General features: G+C 53.0%; 1 protein-coding gene across 5 annotated transcripts in view; it reads left to right on the top strand.

The window, feature by feature from the left end:
• EPHB2 (EPH receptor B2) overlaps nt 1-19,682 on the top strand; it is a 210,052-nt gene extending 190,370 nt beyond the window's left edge. For 3 of the 5 annotated variants that reach the window (XM_016956078.4, XM_016956067.4, XM_016956064.4), the window contains 7 exons: nt 4,148-4,270; nt 4,871-5,118; nt 6,114-6,329; nt 7,184-7,333; nt 8,544-8,737; nt 10,620-10,775; nt 11,638-11,933. In XM_016956078.4, the coding sequence (XP_016811567.2) occupies nt 4,148-4,270; nt 4,871-5,118; nt 6,114-6,329; nt 7,184-7,333; nt 8,544-8,737; nt 10,620-10,775; nt 11,638-11,746 (1,196 nt within the window). In that variant the 3' untranslated portion in view covers nt 11,747-11,933. Of the gene's footprint in view, nt 1-4,147; nt 4,271-4,870; nt 5,119-6,113; nt 6,330-7,183; nt 7,334-8,543; nt 8,738-10,619; nt 10,776-11,637 lie in introns of all 5 variants that reach the window. The other 2 variants (XM_063804398.1, XM_063804404.1) reach the window with 2 other exon arrangements.
• The last annotated feature ends 2,096 nt before the right edge of the window (nt 19,683-21,778 follow it).

Raw genomic sequence — 21,778 nt, 5'->3', positions numbered from 1 at the left:
GGGACGTTAAAGTGCTTTGGAATAATATTTAATAATAGCCAGCTCTTCTTTGCAACAGTTTACAATTATTCAGCGTTTTCCTTTTGCCAACTACTGTACTGAGCCCTTTAAAAAGATACTCTCGTTTAATCTTGCAACCCCCTTAGGAGGTAGGTATTGTTTATTATACCCATCGGGTAGGTGAAAAAAGTGAGACACAGAGGTTAAGTAACTTGCCCAAGGGCACACAGCTGGATCAACACAGTGGTTGATCCTGGCTTCAAACTCACAAAGCAGCTGATTTGTGACCAGAATTAGCAGCCAGTGCCAGAATTCAGACCCAGAACTCTGTACACTGGTTCCTCTTCCCTCATTGTGAATTTCGCATTTGAGGGCAGAGCAACAGCCAGTGGCCAACACCCGTAAATCATCCAAACAACAGCCCAGGATTTTCTGTAGCCTTTGCCTGCAGAGCTCCTCACCCGACCTCGGTTCAGCAAGTGCCCCTTCTGAGAGCCAGACTTGTTGGAGGCTCTGGCCACCAGGCACTCATTCACCTTCTATTCCAAGAGACAGACTGGGGAAGCACCTGGGAGAAATTGGCAGCCTGAGGGTTACAAGTGGAGACTCTGTAGCCGGCGTGGGTTCAAACCCCACTTCTGCCATTTATTAGCTGTGTTGATGTCATTTAATTTCGTGTGTGTGTGTGTGTGTGAGTGTGTGTGTGTGTGTGTAACAGGGTCTCACTTTGTCACCACACTGGAGTGCAGTGGCACAAACACGGCTCACTGCAGCCTCTACCTCCTGGACTCAAGCAATCCTCCTGCTTCAGCCTCCCAGGTAGCTGGGATCACAAGCCTGCACTGCCATGCCTGGCTAACTTATTTATTTTTTGTAGAGATGGGTTTCTGCCATGTTACCCAGGCTGGTCTCGAACTTCTGGGTTCAGGCAATCCTCCTGCCTCAGCCTCCCAAAGGGCTGGGAGGTACACAGTAGAAAAGCCACACAGACATCAAGATCATAAGAGTGGGTGTGGACTCAGGACTGTGGGAGCCTGAGGAGAGGGTACAGGTCTCCCCTGGAGCAATCCAGGCAGTCTTCACAGAGGGGATGGCATTTGATCTGGTCACAAAAAGAAAGAGAGAGTGTTCCAGGTAGAGAGCACAACATGAACAAAAGCATGGAGGCAGGAAATAATGAAGTGTGTCTGAAACCCCTGGGTCAATAAGTCCTGTGAGCAGGCATCTAGGGAGCAGGGAGCTGGAAGTGAGGCCAATCCATGGAGAGCTGGGAATGCCAGGCAGGGGCATGCAGCTTTGTCCTGCAAGCAGCAGAGGCCCTCTTGACCAGCGCTGCTGGCCACAGCATGACGATGGCATCCAGTTGCTTGGCAGTGGAGGTGAACAAGGAGGGTTTGAGCTGCTGTGCTTCCCCTTACCTCCCTGAGTCAACCCATTCCTGTCCTGTATCCCCATCAGAAAGGGCCTCCCTGAGTCATGTTGGGAGGGAGGCTGAAAGCCAGTTGTCAAGAACCACAGGGCGTGCATTGAGTCTGAGCAAGCAAGAGAGCATCCCCAGGAAGCCGATGCCCTGGCTCTGAGAAGGCTGATGGGGAAAGAGGTGATCGTGGCGGAATACTCCAGCAGGCGGCATGGACCAGATTCTGGTTGTATTTCATCCAGGAGGCAGTGAACATGGTGATTAGGAGTACTGGCCCTAGGCTTAAGTCTGACAGACCTGGCTTCAAATCCTGGCTGTGCCATTTGCTAGCTGTGTGGCCTTGGCCAGATGACTTAGCTTCTCAGAGCCACAGTTTCCTTATGTGTGAAATGGGAATAATGGTCCTTTCCTCTAAGAGTTTTTGAGTGGAGGAGCTAAGGCATATAAACAGCCTGGCATGGTGTTGGGCACAAAGGGCTCAGTAAGTGACAGCTGCTATTATGATTCTGTCTGTGTCATTTGGATTCTGCTCAGCCCTATAGACATTGAGTGTCTGCTGTGTGCCAGGGGAGGGAGAAATCAGAAAAAAAACATGTGTCCATTTCCTCCTCCCAGGCACTCACAGTCTTGGATGGTGGTTCTTACCTCTTTGGGGGCCTCAGACTCCTGGGAGACTCTGCTGAAAGTTTTGGAGCCTATGGCCAGAAAAACATATACATGTATAAAATTATTAAAAGTCCAGAGGTCAGGCCAGGCGCGGTGGCTCACGCCTGTAATCCCAGCACTTCGGGAGGCCGAGGCAGGTGGATCATTTGAGGTCAGGAGTTAGAGACCAGCCTGGCCAACATGGCAAAACCTATTAAAACTCTATTAAAAATACAAAAAATAAGCTGAGTGTTGTGGCACATGGCTGTAATCCCAACTACTTGGGAGGTTAAGGTGGGAGAATCACTTGAACCCCGGAGGCGGAGGTTGCAGTGAGCTGAGATTGTGCCACCGCACTCCAGCCTGGGTGACAGAGCAAGACCCTGTCTCAAAAAAAAAAAAAATTAATTAAAAAAAATCCAGAGGTCTATACTCAAGGTTGGATTTTTTGAGAACTTTTATTTTTGACAATATTTATTGCCATAACTTTTGGACTTTAGAAGCAGCATGAATTGCTTTTTGAATAGAAAAGGACAATCATAATAAATGCATCCCATCTCAGGAGGTTACCAGATCTCCTACTGCTCATACTCAGGACTGCTAAGTAGCTCACAGACCCAAATTAAGAAACCCTGACCTCAAAGGTTAAACAAATACCCACACAAATAATCCCAAATAAAGCTAATGTGTTAGAGCAGCGGTTGACAAATTTTTCTGTAAGGGAACAGATAGTAAATATTTTAGGCCTTATGGGTCTCTCTTGTAACTACCCAACTCTGCTGTCATAGCTTAATAACAGCCACAGGCAAAGGAATGAGCATGGTTGTGTTCCAATAATACTTTATTTACAAAATAGGCTATAAGCCAATTCGCCAACCCCTATATTACATGCTCTAATGCCTAGATTCCTGGAATGTCTAAAATAGAGGCCAAGAGTGGTCAACTCATATGTCCAAGGTCACACAGCTGAGCAGGGTTGATGGCCTCACGCACCAACCAGCCAAGCCTTATGGTGACCCAAGGATTTCAGCTGCCAACTCCTAGAACTTCTACCTCCAAAGCTGCAGCTCCCGGAGTGGCAGGAGAATGTGAGCAGGATGCTGGAAGAGCCAGAGGAAAGCCTGGGCTCAGGGAGGACCGGGAGGTCTGGGTGTTGGAAGACCAGCTGTCTATCTGGGAGGCGGAAGATGGGTGGGTCATCTTTCCCTTCTTTCAAAGCGTTTTGCCAACTCAGTGCTGGCTGTTCAGAATTGGGTCTTTGACATCCAGGTTACCTTCTTCTCTTAGTGCATAAAAAAATAAGTGTGGGACAGAAGAGAGGGAGAACAAAAAATAATAATAATAATAAAACTAAAATATGCATCAAATCAGGAATCAAATGCCCCATGTCTAGCTTCGTGCTGATTACCAGAAAATCAGGGATCCAGAAGGGGTTAAGACTTGGCTAGAGGGGGACCTGGGAGGTGGCCCAGCAGCTGTGGACACTCAGTCCCTGGTGAGTGGGGCGGCCCCTCAAGGCTCTGGGGGCCCATTTGGGAGGGCTGGGCAGCTAGAAAGGGACCCTGGGAGAAGAGGAGGCTTGAATTAGGCCTGGAGAGACAAGGAGGAGCTCTCCTTAGCAGAACCCCAAAGACAACACGGTCTATTGCCTGCTGTTTCTGTATTTTAGTTCCAATTCGCTCCCTTCCTTTTTGCCCCCCTCTTCGTTTACGTTGCACCCCTTGATTCTGTATCACCTATCGATCCGTTTATCCATCTGTGCCCACGCCCATACCAGACATTGCTTATCAGTCCTGCCAGTCTCAGCTGCTCCAGAAAACCACTGTTGATCAGTGAGAGTTGGAACAAGAGCTAAGACCTATCTGCCACCCCTGCTGGTCTCTGTTCCCCTCACCTCCTACTCGGTTCACGCCCATCTGCTCAGTAAGACCCAGAGAGGTCAAGTACCTGCAGGGAGTTGCCCAGTTCTTATGGGGGCCACATGGGCGTGGATTTCCCTCCATGGAGGGACTGGCTCCCGCTTTTCCTTTTTGTGTGCATCTTGAGTCAGTCCATATGACAGAGCCTGGTCTTGTCCCCCAGTGACCCCAGGCATGAAGATCTACATCGATCCTTTCACCTACGAGGACCCCAATGAGGCAGTGCGGGAGTTTGCCAAGGAAATTGACATCTCCTGTGTCAAAATTGAGCAGGTGATCGGAGCAGGTAGGTGGCTGGTACTCTCACATGTACTATGACCTTAGCCATGGCTGGCGAGACCACCCCAATGTATACCCTTGGGGCAGAAGGTAGGATGTGGGACAGGTGCCTCAAAGGACCCCCCAAGGCCTGAAGGTTCAGAATGACCATGAAAGAAGGGCCCTCAAAGGTCATCCAGTAAAACCACCTCACTGACAAAAGAGGAAACTGAGGCACAGGGCTGGGAAGGGACATGCACAGTGAGTCAGAGCTTGAGCTGGGTCTGGAGCCCAGTTCTCTGGACTCCTGGTCCAGTGCTTTTCCTTCCTCCCCCCATGTATCCCAGTGCCTTTCCCCATCTCCCAGGTTCCCCTGCACCCTCACCCCCATGCCCAGCCAGGGACAACCAGAGAACAACCATGAGGAATTTACTGTCCTCTCCCAGAGGTGACTGGGACTTTTCTGGACCCCTGACATTCTTGAAGGGGTTCTGTGTCTGCAAGGATGAGTGGGCCACTGAGAAGAAAATGTACCTGCAGGCCCCGTGAGTGGACGTGACAGGGAACGGGAAGGTGGCCCTTCCACCTGGCAAGTGACATCCTGTCTGTCTTGGTGTTTCTGTCTCAGGGGAGTTTGGCGAGGTCTGCAGTGGCCACCTGAAGCTGCCAGGCAAGAGAGAGATCTTTGTGGCCATCAAGACGCTCAAGTCGGGCTACACGGAGAAGCAGCGCCGGGACTTCCTGAGCGAAGCCTCCATCATGGGCCAGTTCGACCATCCCAACGTCATCCACCTGGAGGGTGTCGTGACCAAGAGCACACCTGTGATGATCATCACCGAGTTCATGGAGAATGGCTCCCTGGACTCCTTTCTCCGGGTAGGGGAAGGCAAGAGGGCCAGGGGCCCATGAATGGGGCAGGAAAAGGAACAATGGACATAGCTTCATACTGTCAGAGCCTGAAGGGGTCTTGGAAAAGCTCTAGGTCAGGAATGGCTTGCAGGCTGTCACTTTCCATTCCCTTATCCGTGGCAGGCACTGCTAATCAATCCCAGCACTCTCATCCACTAAGCCCAGAGGCAGTCCCATAATTCTTCTCAGTATGGTTCCCCAGGAAGCCACAATCAGTTGATCAGAGTTGGCACACATCTGAAATCTGTTTCCATTCCTGCTCTTAGCCAGCCTTCTCATTATGCACAGGAGAAAACGGGCTCAAAGAGAGGTAGGATTTGCCCAGAGTCACCCAGAGGGTCAAGATGAGGCCTGGACTGGAACCAAGTGTCTTGACCTCTCATCCAGGTTTTCACCAGATTTTGGAGTTCTCCAGAGCTCTATAGGCTGGTGGGAGGAGTTCAGAGCACAAGGCCAACAGAGGAAAGTGTATAGGCCTCCCAGGACACCAAGTCAACTAACCAGACAAAGCACCAGACTGGACATCAGAAGCAGGCCAGTGGACCAGCTGCCATTCAGTAAATATTTGTGAAGCACCTAACATGTGCCAGGCACCTTCCATACACCTTCTTGTATAACCCAGAATAGCCCTGGGAGATGGGTGTGATTTAGGCCCATTTAACACACAGATGAGGAAACTGAGACTCAGAGATATTAGGTCACATGTCCAAGGTTGCACAGCCAAGAAGGAACAAAGCCAGAGTCAAACCAAGCGTGTCTGCTTCAAAACCTGTGTTCTCACCACCACCCTGAAGTTGGCCTCTGACGGGCCTCTCTGGGGTCCCGAAGCATCTGAGTCCTTCCCCAGGGGAGCCCAGAGCCAGGCTGGCAGGGCCCTGCTCTGGTTTCCCATTATGAGGATGATGCAGAGCTCTGATGCCTGCTTTTCTGTTTACTCTGTGTTTTCCCCACTTCTCCCAAAGCAAAACGATGGGCAGTTCACAGTCATCCAGCTGGTGGGCATGCTTCGGGGCATCGCAGCCGGCATGAAGTACCTGGCAGACATGAACTATGTTCACCGTGACCTGGCTGCCCGCAACATCCTCGTCAACAGCAACCTGGTCTGCAAGGTGTCAGACTTTGGGCTCTCACGCTTTCTAGAGGACGATACCTCAGACCCCACCTACACCAGTGCCCTGGTAAGATTGAGGCAGGGAACACCGGAGTCACAGAGCCAGAGAAGAGGGCATGAGTGTCCATCTCTCCCTGCAAGACACTTTCACTAACGCCCAATTGGGCCAAGCACTGTCCTGGGCCCTGGAGACAGGGGGACAGGAACCACAGCTCTTGCCCTCTTGCAATTCCCACACTGGTGGGGAACAAATGTGCAGAGCCATGTGGAGTGACAGGGCTGTAAGCCAGGACAGCCAGCCTTGGAGGCAGAGGAAGCCTTGCTAGAGAGGTTGATATCTGAGCTGAGAGCCGAAGGGCCCGGAAACGTTTGTCAGATGCCATGTTCTCATGGCAAAGTCCTGTGACAGGAATACAGGCTGTAGGGGCAGTGGTAGTGAGCAGTCATGCTAGAGAGGTAGACAGGGCTGGACCTTGGAGCTCCTGGAATGCCCAGGTTCAGGACTCTCTCCTGAAAGCAGCAAGGGTTGTTGAAGGTTTTAAACTGAAAGGACAAAGAGCCCAGAGATGGGTGCAAGTAGGCAAGTCACTTGAGTACTGTGCCATGTGAGACATGCCTCCTTGATGGGGAGACATAAGGCACAGCTGTGGGATTGAGGGCAGCTGACAATTCTTTGGGAGCTCAGAAAGGCTTTTGGAGGGACTTGAGGATGAGAAGGAGGTTTCCAGATGGCAGAGTGGGAAAAGGCACTTCATGCAGAGGGCGCAAATGCCCAGTGGTCTGAAGCTGCATGGTAAGTTTGGGGCACAATGAGGTGCCTCATGAGATTGGGGCATCACAGGGCACAGGGTGGGAGGATTAAGAGAAGAGGTCAGACAGGCCAGCCTCCCACCCACAAACCCTCCTCTTTCTGTCTCCCAGGGCGGAAAGATCCCCATCCGCTGGACAGCCCCGGAAGCCATCCAGTACCGGAAGTTCACCTCGGCCAGTGATGTGTGGAGCTACGGCATTGTCATGTGGGAGGTGATGTCCTATGGGGAGCGGCCCTACTGGGACATGACCAACCAGGACGTAAGTCTCCAAGGGGATAGGCAAGGCCTCTCTGGCCCGCCAGATGGGAGAGGGAAGATCAGGGCTCCTGGCCTTATGCCAGTCTCCCAGAGTGTGGGACATAGGCTTCTGAGATCATGGGCCTGGCTCCCAGGGCAGCTGCCAGCCCAATGGTGGCTGACTCGAATGTCTGCACAGGACTCTGGACTCTCCAGGGGGTAGGAAGTAGGAAAGGCCACCCATCCACACATCAGCACGTCTTCAGGATGCATGCACCTGTGGCCAGCCCCAAATGAGACCACATCTGCCCTTCAGGTGTTCACCACCTAACTGGGGGACAAGACGATTATTCAGGGAACCAGATGTTATGATCAGGAGCTTTTACGATCAGGTGCTAAATCAGAGTAGCCTGGAGGCACCGAGGCACCGGCAGCATGGGCAAGATCAGCCAGGAAGTGATCGCAGGACAAGTGGGCTTCGAAAGGTCGCAGGACATGGAGACTTGAGGGCTTCCAGTGGGAAAGAACAGTGTGTGCAAAGGCTAAGGTGGGCTAATGCGGGGTTGAAGCCAAACCAAGGGATTTCCATTAGCAAAAATGAAGACAGGAAAGACTCGAAGAAACTTCTTACACAGGGAGGGTGACCCACAGTTGAGCTGTGAAAGGTGAATCTGGCCATGGTGGCAGGACAGGCTGAGAGGGGTGTTTGGATGCATTTCCTTGACAGAGAAGCAGGTGGAGATGGTGGGAGGGAGCCCCAGCCAGGCTTGAGGCCATGGTGTGGGCCTGATGGAGGGAGGTATCTCACACCTGGAGCTGTAAATGGCACTAAAATCAAGCATGTGGCCACGTGGGGTCAAGCAAGGAGGCAGATTGGGGAGGCCTTGGGGTCATCCAAGCCAATAAGGGGCTCACAGGGTGGGAGGAGCTGGTGGAACCAGGCACAGGAGGGTTATCTTGGTGGACCCTGGGGAGAAGCTATCTCAGGGCGCTGGATTTCCCAAGATTGGCAAAGGGTGAGGCAGGAACCCAGCTGCCATGTCAGATTGAGGGTCTAGATGGTGGAAACCCAGGTCATCCCATCCCTGGGGCTGCCTCCAGGAGGTGAAAGTGGTTGCCACAGCAACTAAATAGGTCAGACGTGCAATGTACTGGGGGTAAGACGGGCCTGGCAGAGGGTAGATGCCCTCAGCCCATCCACCCAACCCCACTGCACTCCTGCATTGTCCCAGGTAATCAATGCCATTGAGCAGGACTATCGGCTGCCACCGCCCATGGACTGCCCGAGCGCCCTGCACCAACTCATGCTGGACTGTTGGCAGAAGGACCGCAACCACCGGCCCAAGTTCGGCCAAATTGTCAACACGCTAGACAAGATGATCCGCAATCCCAACAGCCTCAAAGCCATGGCGCCCCTCTCCTCTGGGTAAGGCCCCGCCCTGGCCCCGCCCTGGCCCTGCCCCAGCCAGGCCCTGCCCCTGCCCCAGCCAGGCCCTGCCCCTCTTCCCGTCTCCCATCCCTTCTGCCCCCACTTCAGGCAAATGCTCTTCCTTACTGCAGCTTGGGATGGGGAAGGACAGAACTAGTGTTTGTTGGGTACCTGCCCTGCCTTAGGGGTGCAGGAGAGCAGAGGACACAGACTGCCCAGAGGAAGAAAAGGACATATACCCTGTGGGTGCAGAGGAGGCATCTTTTAAAGCATGGTGGGAGAGGACAATGAAGAAAAATTACCAAAGGAAGGCCAGGAGAGATGGCTCACGCCTGTAATCCCAGCACTTTGGGAGGCTGAAGTGGGTGGATCGCCTGAGGACAGGAGTTCAAGACTAGCCTGGCCAACATGGTGAAACCCCTTCTCTACTAAAATTTACAAAAATTAGCCAGCCCCTGGTGGTGTGCACCTGTAATCCCAGCTACTCAGGAGGCTGAGGCAGGAGAATCGCTTGAACCCAGGAGGCAGAGGTTGCAGTGAGCTGAGATCGTGCCACTGCACTCCAACCTGAGTGGAAAGAGTGAAACTCCAGCTAAATAAATAAATAAATAAATGATTACCAAAGGATCCAGAATCTTAGCTCGTGAATAGATATGCCTGTCACTAAGTTTCCTTCCTAGCTACCCTCACACTCAAACCTGGACCCTCTAACTTCCATTTATATCCTCATCACACACATGCTCACACAAATCCAGTCCTACATGCACAGATGAACACACAATTAGGCACAAACACTCATGCCTGTTCACACACACAGTCTCAGGCTCTCACACCTACACACATCCATAGGCACCTGCACACACACACCCATTCAGAAGTTTGTACTCACCATACACCCATCTGTGCCCCCACACTGAGTCAGCATCCCCATGCCTGAGAGACGGGCTCGGCCTGAGGGGTATTCGCTCGGGGACCTGGTGCCTCCCTTCTCCTCAAGGCTCAAGCCTCCCAGGGCAGGCTCCATGAGGCAGCAGCTCTCCTCTACCTTCCTTGGGTGGCTGTCACAGGTCACACTGCTGCCCCTGCACACACTTACTCCTCAGGACCCACAACCCCACAGGGTTTCAGAGGGGCGTCTGGCCAGGTATACTTAGGATCTAGGGCTGGCTGTAGCCAAGTCCTTAGGAAGGACTTGGGCCAAAGTCCTTCTTCCAGCATGTTCTTATGAGCGGGAGATCATCATGCTTCCCTCTGCCTGTCTCTCCTCACCATGACCCTGTGTCAGCCACCCCTAACTCTCCAGATCAAATCCCTCTGAGCTTTAAACCTCATGAGAGCCATTTCACTCCTTGCCAGCCAAGAAGTCATTCCCATTAGCGCCGCCAGTCTTAGCTGGGCTTTGGAGATACAGTCTCTGGACAGTCCAGAAGGTGAGCTTCCTATAGCACAAACCAGGGTGGAGAAAGGATGGAGAATGGCACTGGGAGAGGAAACTGTGAATAACCAGAATAGTTAGTCTAGCTGAAATCCCTCCTCCTGAAAATAAGCATGGAGCTGCATCTTCCCCTCCTCACTTCCGAGGTCCAGCCTCTTGGCCATCCCTGCAGTGCCTTCCCTAGACTTCCCAGTTGGCCCCAGCTTTGAGTTCTGCACACACACTCGCTCTCGCACGCTCACATATATATGCATGCATGTTTCCACAGGTTCAAACCCATGCCCGCACTCATGCAGAAATACTCACGTACATACCCCTTCACCTGTGTTCACATAAATGGATGCACACGTGCACATTCACGCATACGCAGCCTACAGGCATGTCCCTGCACGCTCCCTGCAAACAGGTGCCCTGACCATCTCTGTCGCCCACTCCCAACCCCAGCATCAACCTGCCGCTGCTGGACCGCACGATCCCCGACTACACCAGCTTTAACACGGTGGACGAGTGGCTGGAGGCCATCAAGATGGGGCAGTACAAGGAGAGCTTCGCCAATGCCGGCTTCACCTCCTTTGACGTCGTGTCTCAGATGATGATGGAGTAAGTGCCCAGCCACTTCTGCTTGTCACCTTAGCACCCCCTCTCCACCGGCCCCACCAGCCAAGTGGGGTGATCTGGAGGGTGAGGAATAGATCATGTCCCAATAGGGAAGCAGGGACCAAGGGGCAAGATGGCCAACTTCGGAGTCACCTGTGGACTGATACCCAGGTCTGCCTGCCACCTACAAGCTCTGTGACCTTGGTCAAATCATAGCACCTCCCTCAGCCTCCGTTTTCTCACCTACAAACTGGGGGTTGGTAGGAAGGTTGAGGGAGATATAAAGGAAGCGGGTGCTTAGAAAATGCAAGCTGGCAGCTGGGCACAGTGGCTCATGCCTGTAATCTTAGTACATTGGGAGGCCGAGGCGGGCAGATCACAAGGTCAGGAGTTCAAGACCAGCCTGACCAACATGGTGAAACCGCGTCTCTACTAAAATGCAAAAAATTAGCCACGCGAGGTGGCATGCGCCTGTAATGCCAGCTACTCGGGAGGCTGAGGCAGGGGAATTGCTTGAACCAAAGAGGTAGAGGTTGCAGTGAGCTGAGATCACGCCACTGCACACCAGCCTGGGTGACAGAGCGAGACTCTGTCTCGAAAAAGAAAGAAAATGTAAGCTGGCTTCCCCCTCCCAATAGCAGGGGAGGGAAGGCCCCCTAGGGACCCTGATTCCGACTCAAGTGCTCTTCCACCTCACACCATAGTCGCTCCCTCCAGCTGTGGCTGCCTGCCCACTCCCCACTCCCCACTCCCCAGTACTCCTTGCTTTGCCATCTTCCTCCTGGGGAAGCCCAGGCAGCTCTCTACCAGGCACAGGACCCCTTCACCCGCACATTTCCCTAACACACGTGCTTCTCTCCCAAAGGGACATTCTCCGGGTTGGGGTCACTTTGGCTGGCCACCAGAAAAAAATCCTGAACAGTATCCAGGTGATGCGGGCGCAGATGAACCAGATTCAGTCTGTGGAGGTTTGACATTCACCTGCCTCGGCTCACCTCTTCCTCCAAGCCCCGCCCCCTCTGCCCCACGTGCCGGCCCTCCTGGTGCTCTATCCACTGCAGGGCCAGCCACTCGCCAGGAGGCCACGGGCCACGGGAAGAACCAAGCGGCGCCAGCCACGAGACGTCACCAAGAAAACATGCAACTCAAACGACGGAAAAAAAAAGGGAATGGGAAAAAAGAAAACAGATCCTGGGAGGGGGCGGGAAATACAAGGAATATTTTTTAAAGAGGATTCTCATAAGGAAAGCAATGACTGTTCTTGCGGGGGATAAAAAAGGGCTTGGGAGATTCATGCGATGTGTCCAATCGGAGACAAAAGCAGTTTCTCTCCAACTCCCTCTGGGAAGGTGACCTGGCCAGAGCCAAGAAACACTTTCAGAAAAACAAATGTGAAGGGGAGAGACAGGGGCCGCCCTTGGCTCCTGTCCCTGCTGCTCCTCTAGGCCTCACTCAACAACCAAGCGCCTGGAGGACGGGACAGATGGACAGACAGCCACCCTGAGAACCCCTCTGGGAAAATCTATTCCTGCCACCACTGGGCAAACAGAAGAATTTTTCTGTCTTTGGAGAGTATTTTAGAAATTCCAATGAAAGACACTGTTTCTCCTGTTGGCTCACAGGGCTGAAAGGGGCTTTTGTCCTCCTGGGTCAGGGAGAACGCGGGGACCCCAGAAAGGTCAGCCTTCCGGAGGATGGCCACCCCCCAGGTCTGCAGCTCCAGGTACATATCACGCGCACAGCCTGGCAGCCTGGCCCGCCTGGTGCCCACTCCCGCCAGCCCCCGCCTCGAGGACTGATACTGCAGTGACTGCCGTCAGCTCCGACTGCCGCTGAGAAGGGTTGATCCTGCATCTGGGTTTGTTTACAGCAATTCCTGGACTCGGGGGTATTTTGGTCACAGGGTGGTTTTGGTTTAGGGGGTTTGTTTGTTGGGTTGTTTTTTGTTTTTTGGTTTTTTTTTAATGACAATGAAGTGACACTTTGACATTTCCTACCTTTTGAGGACTTGATCCTTCTCCAGGAAGAAGGTGCTTTCTGCTTACTGACTTAGGCAATACACCAAGGGCGAGATTTTATATGCACATTTCTGGATTTTTTTATACGGTTTTCATTGACACTCTTCCCTCCTCCCACCTGCCACCAGGCCTCACCAAAGCCCACTGCCATGGGGCCATCTGGGCCATTCAGAGACTGGAGTGAGATTTGGGTGTGGAGGGGGAGGCGCCAAGGTGGAGGAGCTTCCCACTCCAGGACTGTTGATGAAAGGGACAGATTGAGGAGGAAGTGGGCTCTGAGGCTGCAGGGCTGGAAGTCCTTGCCCACTTCCCACTCTCCTGCCCCAATCTATCTAGTACTTCCCAAGCAAATAGGCCCCTTTGAGGCTCCTGAGTGCCCTCAGATGGTCAAAACCCAGTTTTGCCTCTGGGAGCCTAAACCAGGCTGCATCGGAGGCCAGGACCCGGATCATTCACTGTGATACCCTGCCCTCCAGAGGGTGCGCTCATGCTCAGAGACACGGGCAAGCATGCTTCTTCCCTTCCCTGGAGAGAAAGTGTGTGATTTCTCTCCCACCTCCTTCCCCCCACCAGACCTTTGCTGGGCCTAAAGGTCTTGGCCATGGGGAAGCCCTCAGTCTAGGGATCTGGCCACAGACTCCCTCCTGTGAGCCAACACAGACACCCAAGCAGAGCAATCAGTTAGTGAATTGAATGGAAATAAACGCTTTAGTTATAATATGACCCCTGTTCTCTGTAAGTTCCAAGGGAGACCTTGGTACCCTTGGGATGCACGTGACCCAGGTGCTAAGGGTTGCTCTTCTAAGCAGCCCTTCCTCCCTCAGGCTTCCAGAAAGCCCAGGGCAGAGAAAACACATGGAGAACGACAGCTCCACGTGGCCTTTCTGGCCCTGGCTTGTCAAAAGCACAGGCAACAAAGGAAGTGAGTTGGAAGTGGCTCAGAACTCAGCCTTCGATGCCCTGGGAATCAGGGTGAGCCCCTGCAGGTACATAAGTAGCAGAGAATTGACGAGAGTGCACTCGGAAGAGGGTCTGGGTGTCAGGTGAGCTGTCACAGTGGGAACGTGAGGGTCTTAGAGTGCTCATGGACCCCCAGGCACAGCCAACTCTGGTTTTCTCTGTGCAAATGAGCTCTTGCTCACATTAAAATCAGAATTGTCCACGTGGCAGGAGGAGGCAGGGAGATGGATGTGCCATGGATATCGGGTCTGACTGAGGAAGGGGAGCCAAGGAGACTACCTCTCGGGACCTTTCCCAGATCCGAGGAGATGGCCAGTGAGAAAGATTCGGGCCACAGGCAGCCAGCTAGAAGCGCCACGGTCAGAGTGAACATCCAGCACAGCACAGCCCATCGTCTGTCACTCACCTGTTCCGGGAGCCTGAGCTGCAAAGGGAAGGAAGGGATTAGAGAGAAGTGTGGGCCCCCCATGGGGACAGCAGGACGAGCCACAGGGAAAGCATTGGCAGGTTTCCCACAAACTGGCCGGCAGTGGCCCACTGGCCTTCACTTTGTGCCCCAAAGGTGCCCTGCGCGGGTGGCAGCTGTCTCGGCACACAAGGTCACCTTCTGGCGGGAGCTGCCCTGATGCTCTTTAGATTAGTTCTGTCTCCCCAGCCCACCCCCCAACTGTTCTGGGGCCCCACATGGGGCTGGCAGTCGGTGCTTCCCGTCAGATGGCTTCCTGTCCTAAGCCGCTGAGCTGGTGACCACTAGCCAGCATGTCTGCCCCTCCACCCTCCAGGGCCGAGGTCCTCAGTGGCCATGGCCCCCTGCAAACCTGCTTCCCAGAGCACAGGTGCTACCAGACCTCTGTGTCTCCACTTCAGGGTAACAAACAGATGTCACTGTGACTGTCCCAGGGGTACAGGCGCTGCTCACATCTCTTCCACCCCCACCCACCCACCCCACCCGCTACCGGGGCAGTCGCCCCGCCCCAACCTCTTGCTTGCTGCTCAGCGGGGAGTGGCAGGCCGTGTTGCCAAGCGCCTTCCACTTACACCACCCGCTCGCCCAGGCACACAGCTCTGAGCCACCCGCTGCCTGGTTACTAATCCTTTCCTGGCTCAACCTCCCCAAGTGCCAGCCCCCGCCTGCCCAGCAGTGTTAGGGGAGTTTCCGGCTGCTCTGCACACAGTTGGTACTGCAGGAAAGAAAGCTGCCTTGTAAACACAGGCCAGGGCACCGTGGAAATGGGGACCAGCTGCTCTGGGAGGGTGCAGCTAGCAGAGCTGTGCAGCGCCAGGCTGGGTAGGAGAGAGCCATGCTACCCACCCGCACCCCTACTGCTACGAAGCCCCCAGAATGGGTCATTGTTGGTGCTCAGCAGTCCTCTCCCTGGGGGATGATATCCGAAATATCAACTGCGAAGACTCGGGCAGACCAATCAGAATAGATGATGGCCTGAGTGCTGGACCAGAGGCCTCAGAGCAGGGACCCGGGTGGCGGGGCAGTAGGAGACACTGAAGGGACTCAGGGCTATGGCTGTTTACTAACCAGCAGTGCCTCTTACTCAGATGGCATCAGCTGAACTTTCCCCATCATCTCTAGTTGGTCCCCACCCTGCCACCATCTAGGGGCTTCTCTGCCACCACCTTGTGAGCAGTCGCTAGCCTCACACTCCTCTCCCATCAGGGGCTCATCTCCAAAAGGCTGGGAGCTCCCACCCTGCCCAGTTAATCCTCCTGCCTCACTGAAGCACAGGAAGGACCCAGGCCCCAGACCATCACCCACCCCAGGGCTGGGCCCTGGGCCACTCCTGGCTCACTCCAGGGCCCCTGTTGTTTGAAGATGGTACCAAAGGCTGGAAGACTTGCTAGGGAAGATAACGTAAATGCATTCAAAAGACAGGGTACCACATGATGCTAGGGAAAGTGCATCATGACCGCAGGGTAGCAGCCTGCTCCTGTCACTAGGGATGTGAATCTGGGGAGACACTTCCCCTCACTGAGCCATCTGTAAAATGAGAGCATTGGACTGGGTGAGGCAGGCTGTGCAAAACACTTATACACCTTAGTCCCATGAGGAAGGAGTATTCCCCCCTGCATATTTTGGGGGAAACTGAGGCTCAGGGGGATGAAGTACTTTGCTCAGGATAACACAGCCAGGAAGGAGCAGAGCAAGGCCATGAGCTTTGGATTTTTCTGTTTCCAATGTCTCCTCTACCATGCTCAATTAGGTGACGAGAAACAGTTGGTGTCTGATGCTGGCCAGTAAGAGAAAAGAAAGCTCAAGTGGGCTGGGGCTGTCAGGGAGGGCTTCATGGAGAGGCTGTCTTGAAAATGACAGAGGTCAAAAGAAAGGTCACTCCAAGACGCAGCTGCCAGAATGGTCCAACACAGTGAGGAGTTGTGTCTGGATGGGCCCGTGGAACGGGGGAAGTGAAGGTTGATATAAGTGGAGGTTGAGGCAGTTTAGGCGTGATGTACAGTCCAGCCACAGCAGGTTCTTGAGCAGGAGAGTAGCATAGTGAGCATCAGGTTCTAGGAAGAAGCACCAGTTCAGTCATCAGATGGGGCAGGATGCCTCCCAGCTACTCCTCTCCCCGAGAAGGAATTGCCCCCGGAGCGGCCCTCATTTATTCCAGGAGAAGCCAGGCCCTGCTGCTTCAGTTTCCATCCTCACTGACGCAGATAATCCAAAGAGTCACTTCAGCTGCTTGGAACAGCAGGGTTGGGTCTTGTGCTACCTGATTCTTAATTTGGCTGATGTCTACCCCATTTCCTCCAGGCTTCTCTAGAGGTGGCAGGGGTGGGGTGGGGAGAAAGCTGCCAGACACCAAAGGAGCTGAGCCTGGCGGGGGCGGGCGTGCGGGTGGGCATGAGAAGTTGCTCAGGAAACCCATCCCTGCCCTGGTCACCCTAGTCCTGGAGAGATCACCCAGACGTGTTGGAATGAGTCTGGGGTCCTGTCTTTTCCAATAATGTGTTATCCTGGGGAAACCCAGAGGGAAGTTGAGGGAGCCCCACTGTGCTGTGTGATGCTACACACGCATGCGAATACACCACCAGGCGGCCTTGACCCAGCCTTCTGCAAAATGGCTTCTGCCATCAAACTTAAGGTGGAGAATGGTCTTGCAGCTGCCAGTTTTTCCTTCAGAGAAACTAAGGTCAGAGTGTTGGCTGCAGAAAAGGACTTGGCCTTTGTCACATAACAGGAAAGAGAGTCAACTCCGGGCACACCCCCTCGGAGGCTAATCTCAGGAGGTTGGAACCACAGGGATTGCAATAATCGCTGAATACTTACCATATGCCAGGTGCCAAAGCATTATCCTCTCCACTTTACGAGTGAGGAAACTGATTCCCAGAGGTGATTCCCAGAAGATTCCAACCAGGCCATCTGTCTGTAGTCCTTCCTTCCCACCTCCTGGGATTTCTCAAAATGTTTGCCATCGCCCACCTGTATCAGAATCTCCTGGGCTATTTATTTTTTAACTTGCAGACTCCTGGGCGCCACCCCAACCCCCTAAATCAGAATCCCTGGGGTTGGGCCCAAGAGTCTCCATTTTTTGACAAGCTCCTCCAGGAGATTCCTCCAGACATGGAAATCCTCACTTGACTCTTCCCCCACAACAAACTGCCCTGATGTCTGCAGAGAGAGGGTCTGCTGTAGACAGGGATTAAGAAAAAGCAGGACATTTTCAGATAGGATGCCCAAACCCAGATGCAGATTAGGACCCATGAAGTAGGGGGTAGAGCTGACCCTCAGGAATGTGCCCAGACAGAGCTAAGCTTTCAGGAAAATTAGAAAGACCCTCAGACCCAGAGTCTGTCTGAGTTTAGCTTCGCAGCATGAAGGCTGCCTTGAGAAAGCTGATATAACAAGAAGCAGCAGAAATTTAATACTTTGGAGGGGCCCAGCAACCCACTCAGGGCCACCCTGGGAGACCCCACAGACCCCAAGGCTATGGACCAGACCTGCTCGCTCAACACCTGGCCAGGTGGGGCCTCCAGCTGGACCTAGAGCTACAGATGCCCCACCACCACTACCAAGCCCGGCTACCCAGACCAAGACACGGCTTTTCCTGGAGGAGGGAGAGAGCAAAGGCCCTGTCTCTACCCAAGACCTAACGGCCCCTGTTGAAGGAGAGGGAGCAGGAGAGGGAGGAGGGAGGAGGTCACAGCCAGGACCACATACACTCTTGGGGGCCCTGCTGAGACTGCAAGAGTCAAGAATTCTAACGTTCCACAGGTGAAAGATTCCAAGATTCTAGGATTGCAAAGCCCCATCATTCTAAGATTCCAATGGAATGATTCCATGTTTCTAAGATTCCATCACACTATGATTCTATGCTGCTAATTCTTGAAATTTCGAGTCTCGTTGTTCGTTGCTGTTCCCCAGACCTGTGGGCCCTAGCATTTTTTTAAAAGCACAAAAAAAAAAGAGCAAGAAAGAGAGAAAGAGATGGGGAGGGAAACAGCTGAAAACAGACACTAAGAAAAGCCCCATCCCTTGGATCTGAGTTACAGATGCACCTTGGCAAGGGCCAAAGACCCTCCTTTTGAGTGGGGTGTGGAACGTCTTTCCCTGGTAGAGTGGCAGAATTGCATGCATCAGCCCTTCCTGGGGGGAAAAGGGGCTGGTTGTTCCAGGCTACAGCTGAGTAAAGCCCCACACAGGCCACAGTGCCCACTGGCTGGTGGACCTAGGAACCAAGCAGGGCCCCACTGGCTCAGTCTGGGGAGGGACTCTTCTGGGGTGGAATTTCCCTCCCTGCAGCAAGGAAGCTGCAGGGCCAGGAATTTGCCTTGGGAGACCCCCACTGAGGAATATTTCCGAAGCAGAACCCCTTCCTATTCAGAGCCAGAGTCTTAACACTGGACAACCACAGGGTCTTGCTGCAAACTCCAGAGCCAGGTGCCTTCCCTCTGACATTTGGGACATAGCTTCCATGGGCACACAGCCTTCACCCCCTTCCAAGACCCCCCTTGACCTTTCTAATCTTAGTCACTGCCTTCCAGAGCTGGGAGACCACACGGCAGAGGTGCCTGTGAATCACTCCGTCATCAGCCTGGCCGCTTTCCCCTCTGTGGAGAGGGACTCTGATGGGCAGGGGGCACCAAGTTGAGCCTCTGAGGCTGGCCCAGCATAGGCCAGGCAGGGACATTCACTCACAACCAGCCTTCTTGGACTCTAGAGAAGAGTAATTACCACTTGGTCATGCCCAGCCCCCAAATCATAATCATAGCTGCTATTTCTTGAGTGCCAGCAATGTGCCAGGCACCGTGCCCAACTTTTTATACACAATGTCTTGCCTAATCCTCACACCTCTGTGAGACAGGTACAATTATTACTCCCATTCCACAGACTAGGAAACTCAGAGACGTGACATGGTGGCTCTCCCAGGTCACACAGCCAGTAAGTGGCCTCTGACCCCAGCACCCCCCACTTAATCACTATGCTATGCTGCTACCAGTGGTACACACTCAGCCCCTCTCCACTGTCAGATCCTTTGCCAGTCAAATCCCAGATCCCCGGGGGGGCACTGTGGCACCCTCTTTGAGCGTGGCCTCCCTGGAGCTGCTGTCAGAGCCACGGGCTGTGGGAGTGAGTGTGCACACTCCTTCTCCTGAAGTGTCTGCCCCAGCCTGAGCTATGCAGACCAGAGCTCTCAACCAGGGTATGGGGCTGTCTGGCAGGGTTTCCCAGAACCCTGTTTCCTGTGGTCATAAATATGGGTTTTCCTGACAATGTTGGGAGGTCAGGGACTGATACAGCTGGGGTTCCGATGGCCGTGGGTCAGACCTGGCTCCTCCGGACCCCACTGCTGTGACCAAGGAAATCTCACCAGCTGTGTCCAAGATCAACTCTGACCCTGTTACTCCAATGCCTTTGTAGGAGTATTTTTAGCAGAACCTTTTTTTTTCCCAAAATAAATGTGAATTGTAAAAATTATCACTTGGACTCAGTATTTCTTTTTCCTCTGAGGTTCCCCAGAGAACAAGTAGGAGCTCTCAGAGGCCCGGGGCAGGGTTCTGAAGTATGACTAGGAGTTTTCCAGGGCTAAGAATGGAGCTAGGCTAGGGCCGGGCCTGGAGCTGGGGTTGGGGTGCGGATTTGGCCTGGGCTAGGGTGGAGTGTTGACATAAAGCAGCTTTTAAGTGTTCTAAGAACACCCCGTTTTGTTTTAACAGTTTCAGCTCTGCTGTCAGGGGCTTAGAGTTCATATCCCAACTCTGCCATTTGTTAGCTGCCTTGCAGAGGTCACATAACTGTGCTGAGCTTCATTTTCATGTCTGTAAAACAAGGGCAATTGTTTCTAACTCCTAGAGTGTGGGTGAGGAGTCAGTGAGATAGAGCATGGAAAGCCTTGGCACTCACAGACATGAGCTATTATTATTGTGCTGAGCAGGAGGCCCGTGACGGCAGGGCCAATGTCTATCATACACTTTTGCTGTGTTCTTTGCAACTAAGACGATGCCTGCTGAATTAGTTCATTCTCACCCTGCTATAAAGAAATGCCCAAAACTAGGTAATTTATAAAGAAAAGAGGCTTAATTGGCTCACAGTTCTGCAAGGCTGTACGGGAAGCATGATTCTCGCGTCTGCTGGGCTCCTGGGAAGGCCTCAGGAAACTTACAATCATGATGGAAGGCAAAGGGGGAGCACACATGTCACCTGGTGGAAGCAGGGGCAAGAGAGAGAGGGAGGAGGTGCCACACTCTTTTAAACAACCAGATCTCACCACAACTCACTCACCATCACAATAACAGCATGGTGGGGATGGTGCTAACCCATTCATGAGAACTCTGCCCCCATGACCCAATCACCTCCTACCAGGCCCCACCTCCAACAATGGGAATTACAATTCGCCATGAGATTTGGTGGGGACACAGATCCAAACCATATCACTTGCCTCATGCTAGACACTCAATACATATTTGTCAAGTAGATATCAGAGACATTCAGTGAGGGTTCCATGGTCAAATACATTTGGCAAATTCTGGGGTAAGGCAAGTTAATCAGATTTCTTTGTCCCAGGATATTGCAGAGTCTTAAATATGGTAAAAGTGCAATGTGAATCTCTAAGAAGGTGTTACCATTTGCAGGCTTTCCCTCTGGGAGAGCATCTCATGGGACCAGTGTCCCTGGGAACACACTTGGGTAATGCTCTGGGAGTTGCAGGTAGATCTGGAGCTAGGGGTTAAAGTTAGGCCTGGAAAACACTATGGCATAGAGCCCAGAAAGGGATGGGAACCAGGAGGCTGTCCTCTGATTCATCATAATTGTAAGTTTCATGAGGCCTTCCCAGGGGCCAAGCAGATGCCAGAACCATGCTTCCTGTACAGCCTTGCAGAATTGTGAGCTATGAGTGAATCATAACTCACTCATTCATTCATTCATTCATTCAAGAAGTACTTACTGAATTCCTACTGCACAAAAGTACTGCATTAGATGCCGTGGGGGAAACAAATGACTCCTGCCCCCAAGAGCTTATCAGGGCATTTGGGCCACTTCACTGCCCATGAATCAGGCACCCATGGAAAGCCAAGCACTAGGCTGGTGCTGGGAGCGCTGCAGTGAATGAGACCCATGCCTGCCCTCGTGGAAGTGCCTAGTCAGTGGAGGAGACCAGCAGGTACATGGGTCACTACAACGCAGGTGATGTGCATGGCATTCAAGGTGTCGACAGCTTCCGGGAAGGGAGCAACTAACCCTGAAGGACACCCCTTTGAGGAGCTGAGCAGGGTTCCAGAGCATGACTGGGAGCTCTCCAGGAAGCGGAGAGAGGATGGAGACGAGTATTCCAGGTCGAGGGAATGGCAGATGCAAAGGTATGAAGTCAAACACTGACGTAATATCTTTTGTGAATTTCTATGTGCTATGGTCTGAATGTCTGCAAAAATTCCTGTGTTGAGACATAATCACAAATGTAATAGTATTTAGTGGGGACCTTTAGGAGGTGATTGAACCATGAGGGCAGAGCCCTGGTGAAGGGGATTGAGGCCCTCTGAAAAGAGACTTCACCTCTTGGTCAGCTTGCTTGTTCT

The sequence above is a fragment of the Pan troglodytes genome, chromosome 1, assembly GCF_028858775.2.
Source record: "Pan troglodytes isolate AG18354 chromosome 1, NHGRI_mPanTro3-v2.0_pri, whole genome shotgun sequence".
Lineage (NCBI taxonomy): Eukaryota > Metazoa > Chordata > Mammalia > Primates > Hominidae > Pan > Pan troglodytes.
The sequence above is the reverse complement of the archived record's forward strand: the minus strand, read 5'-3'. Positions and strand labels throughout refer to the sequence as shown.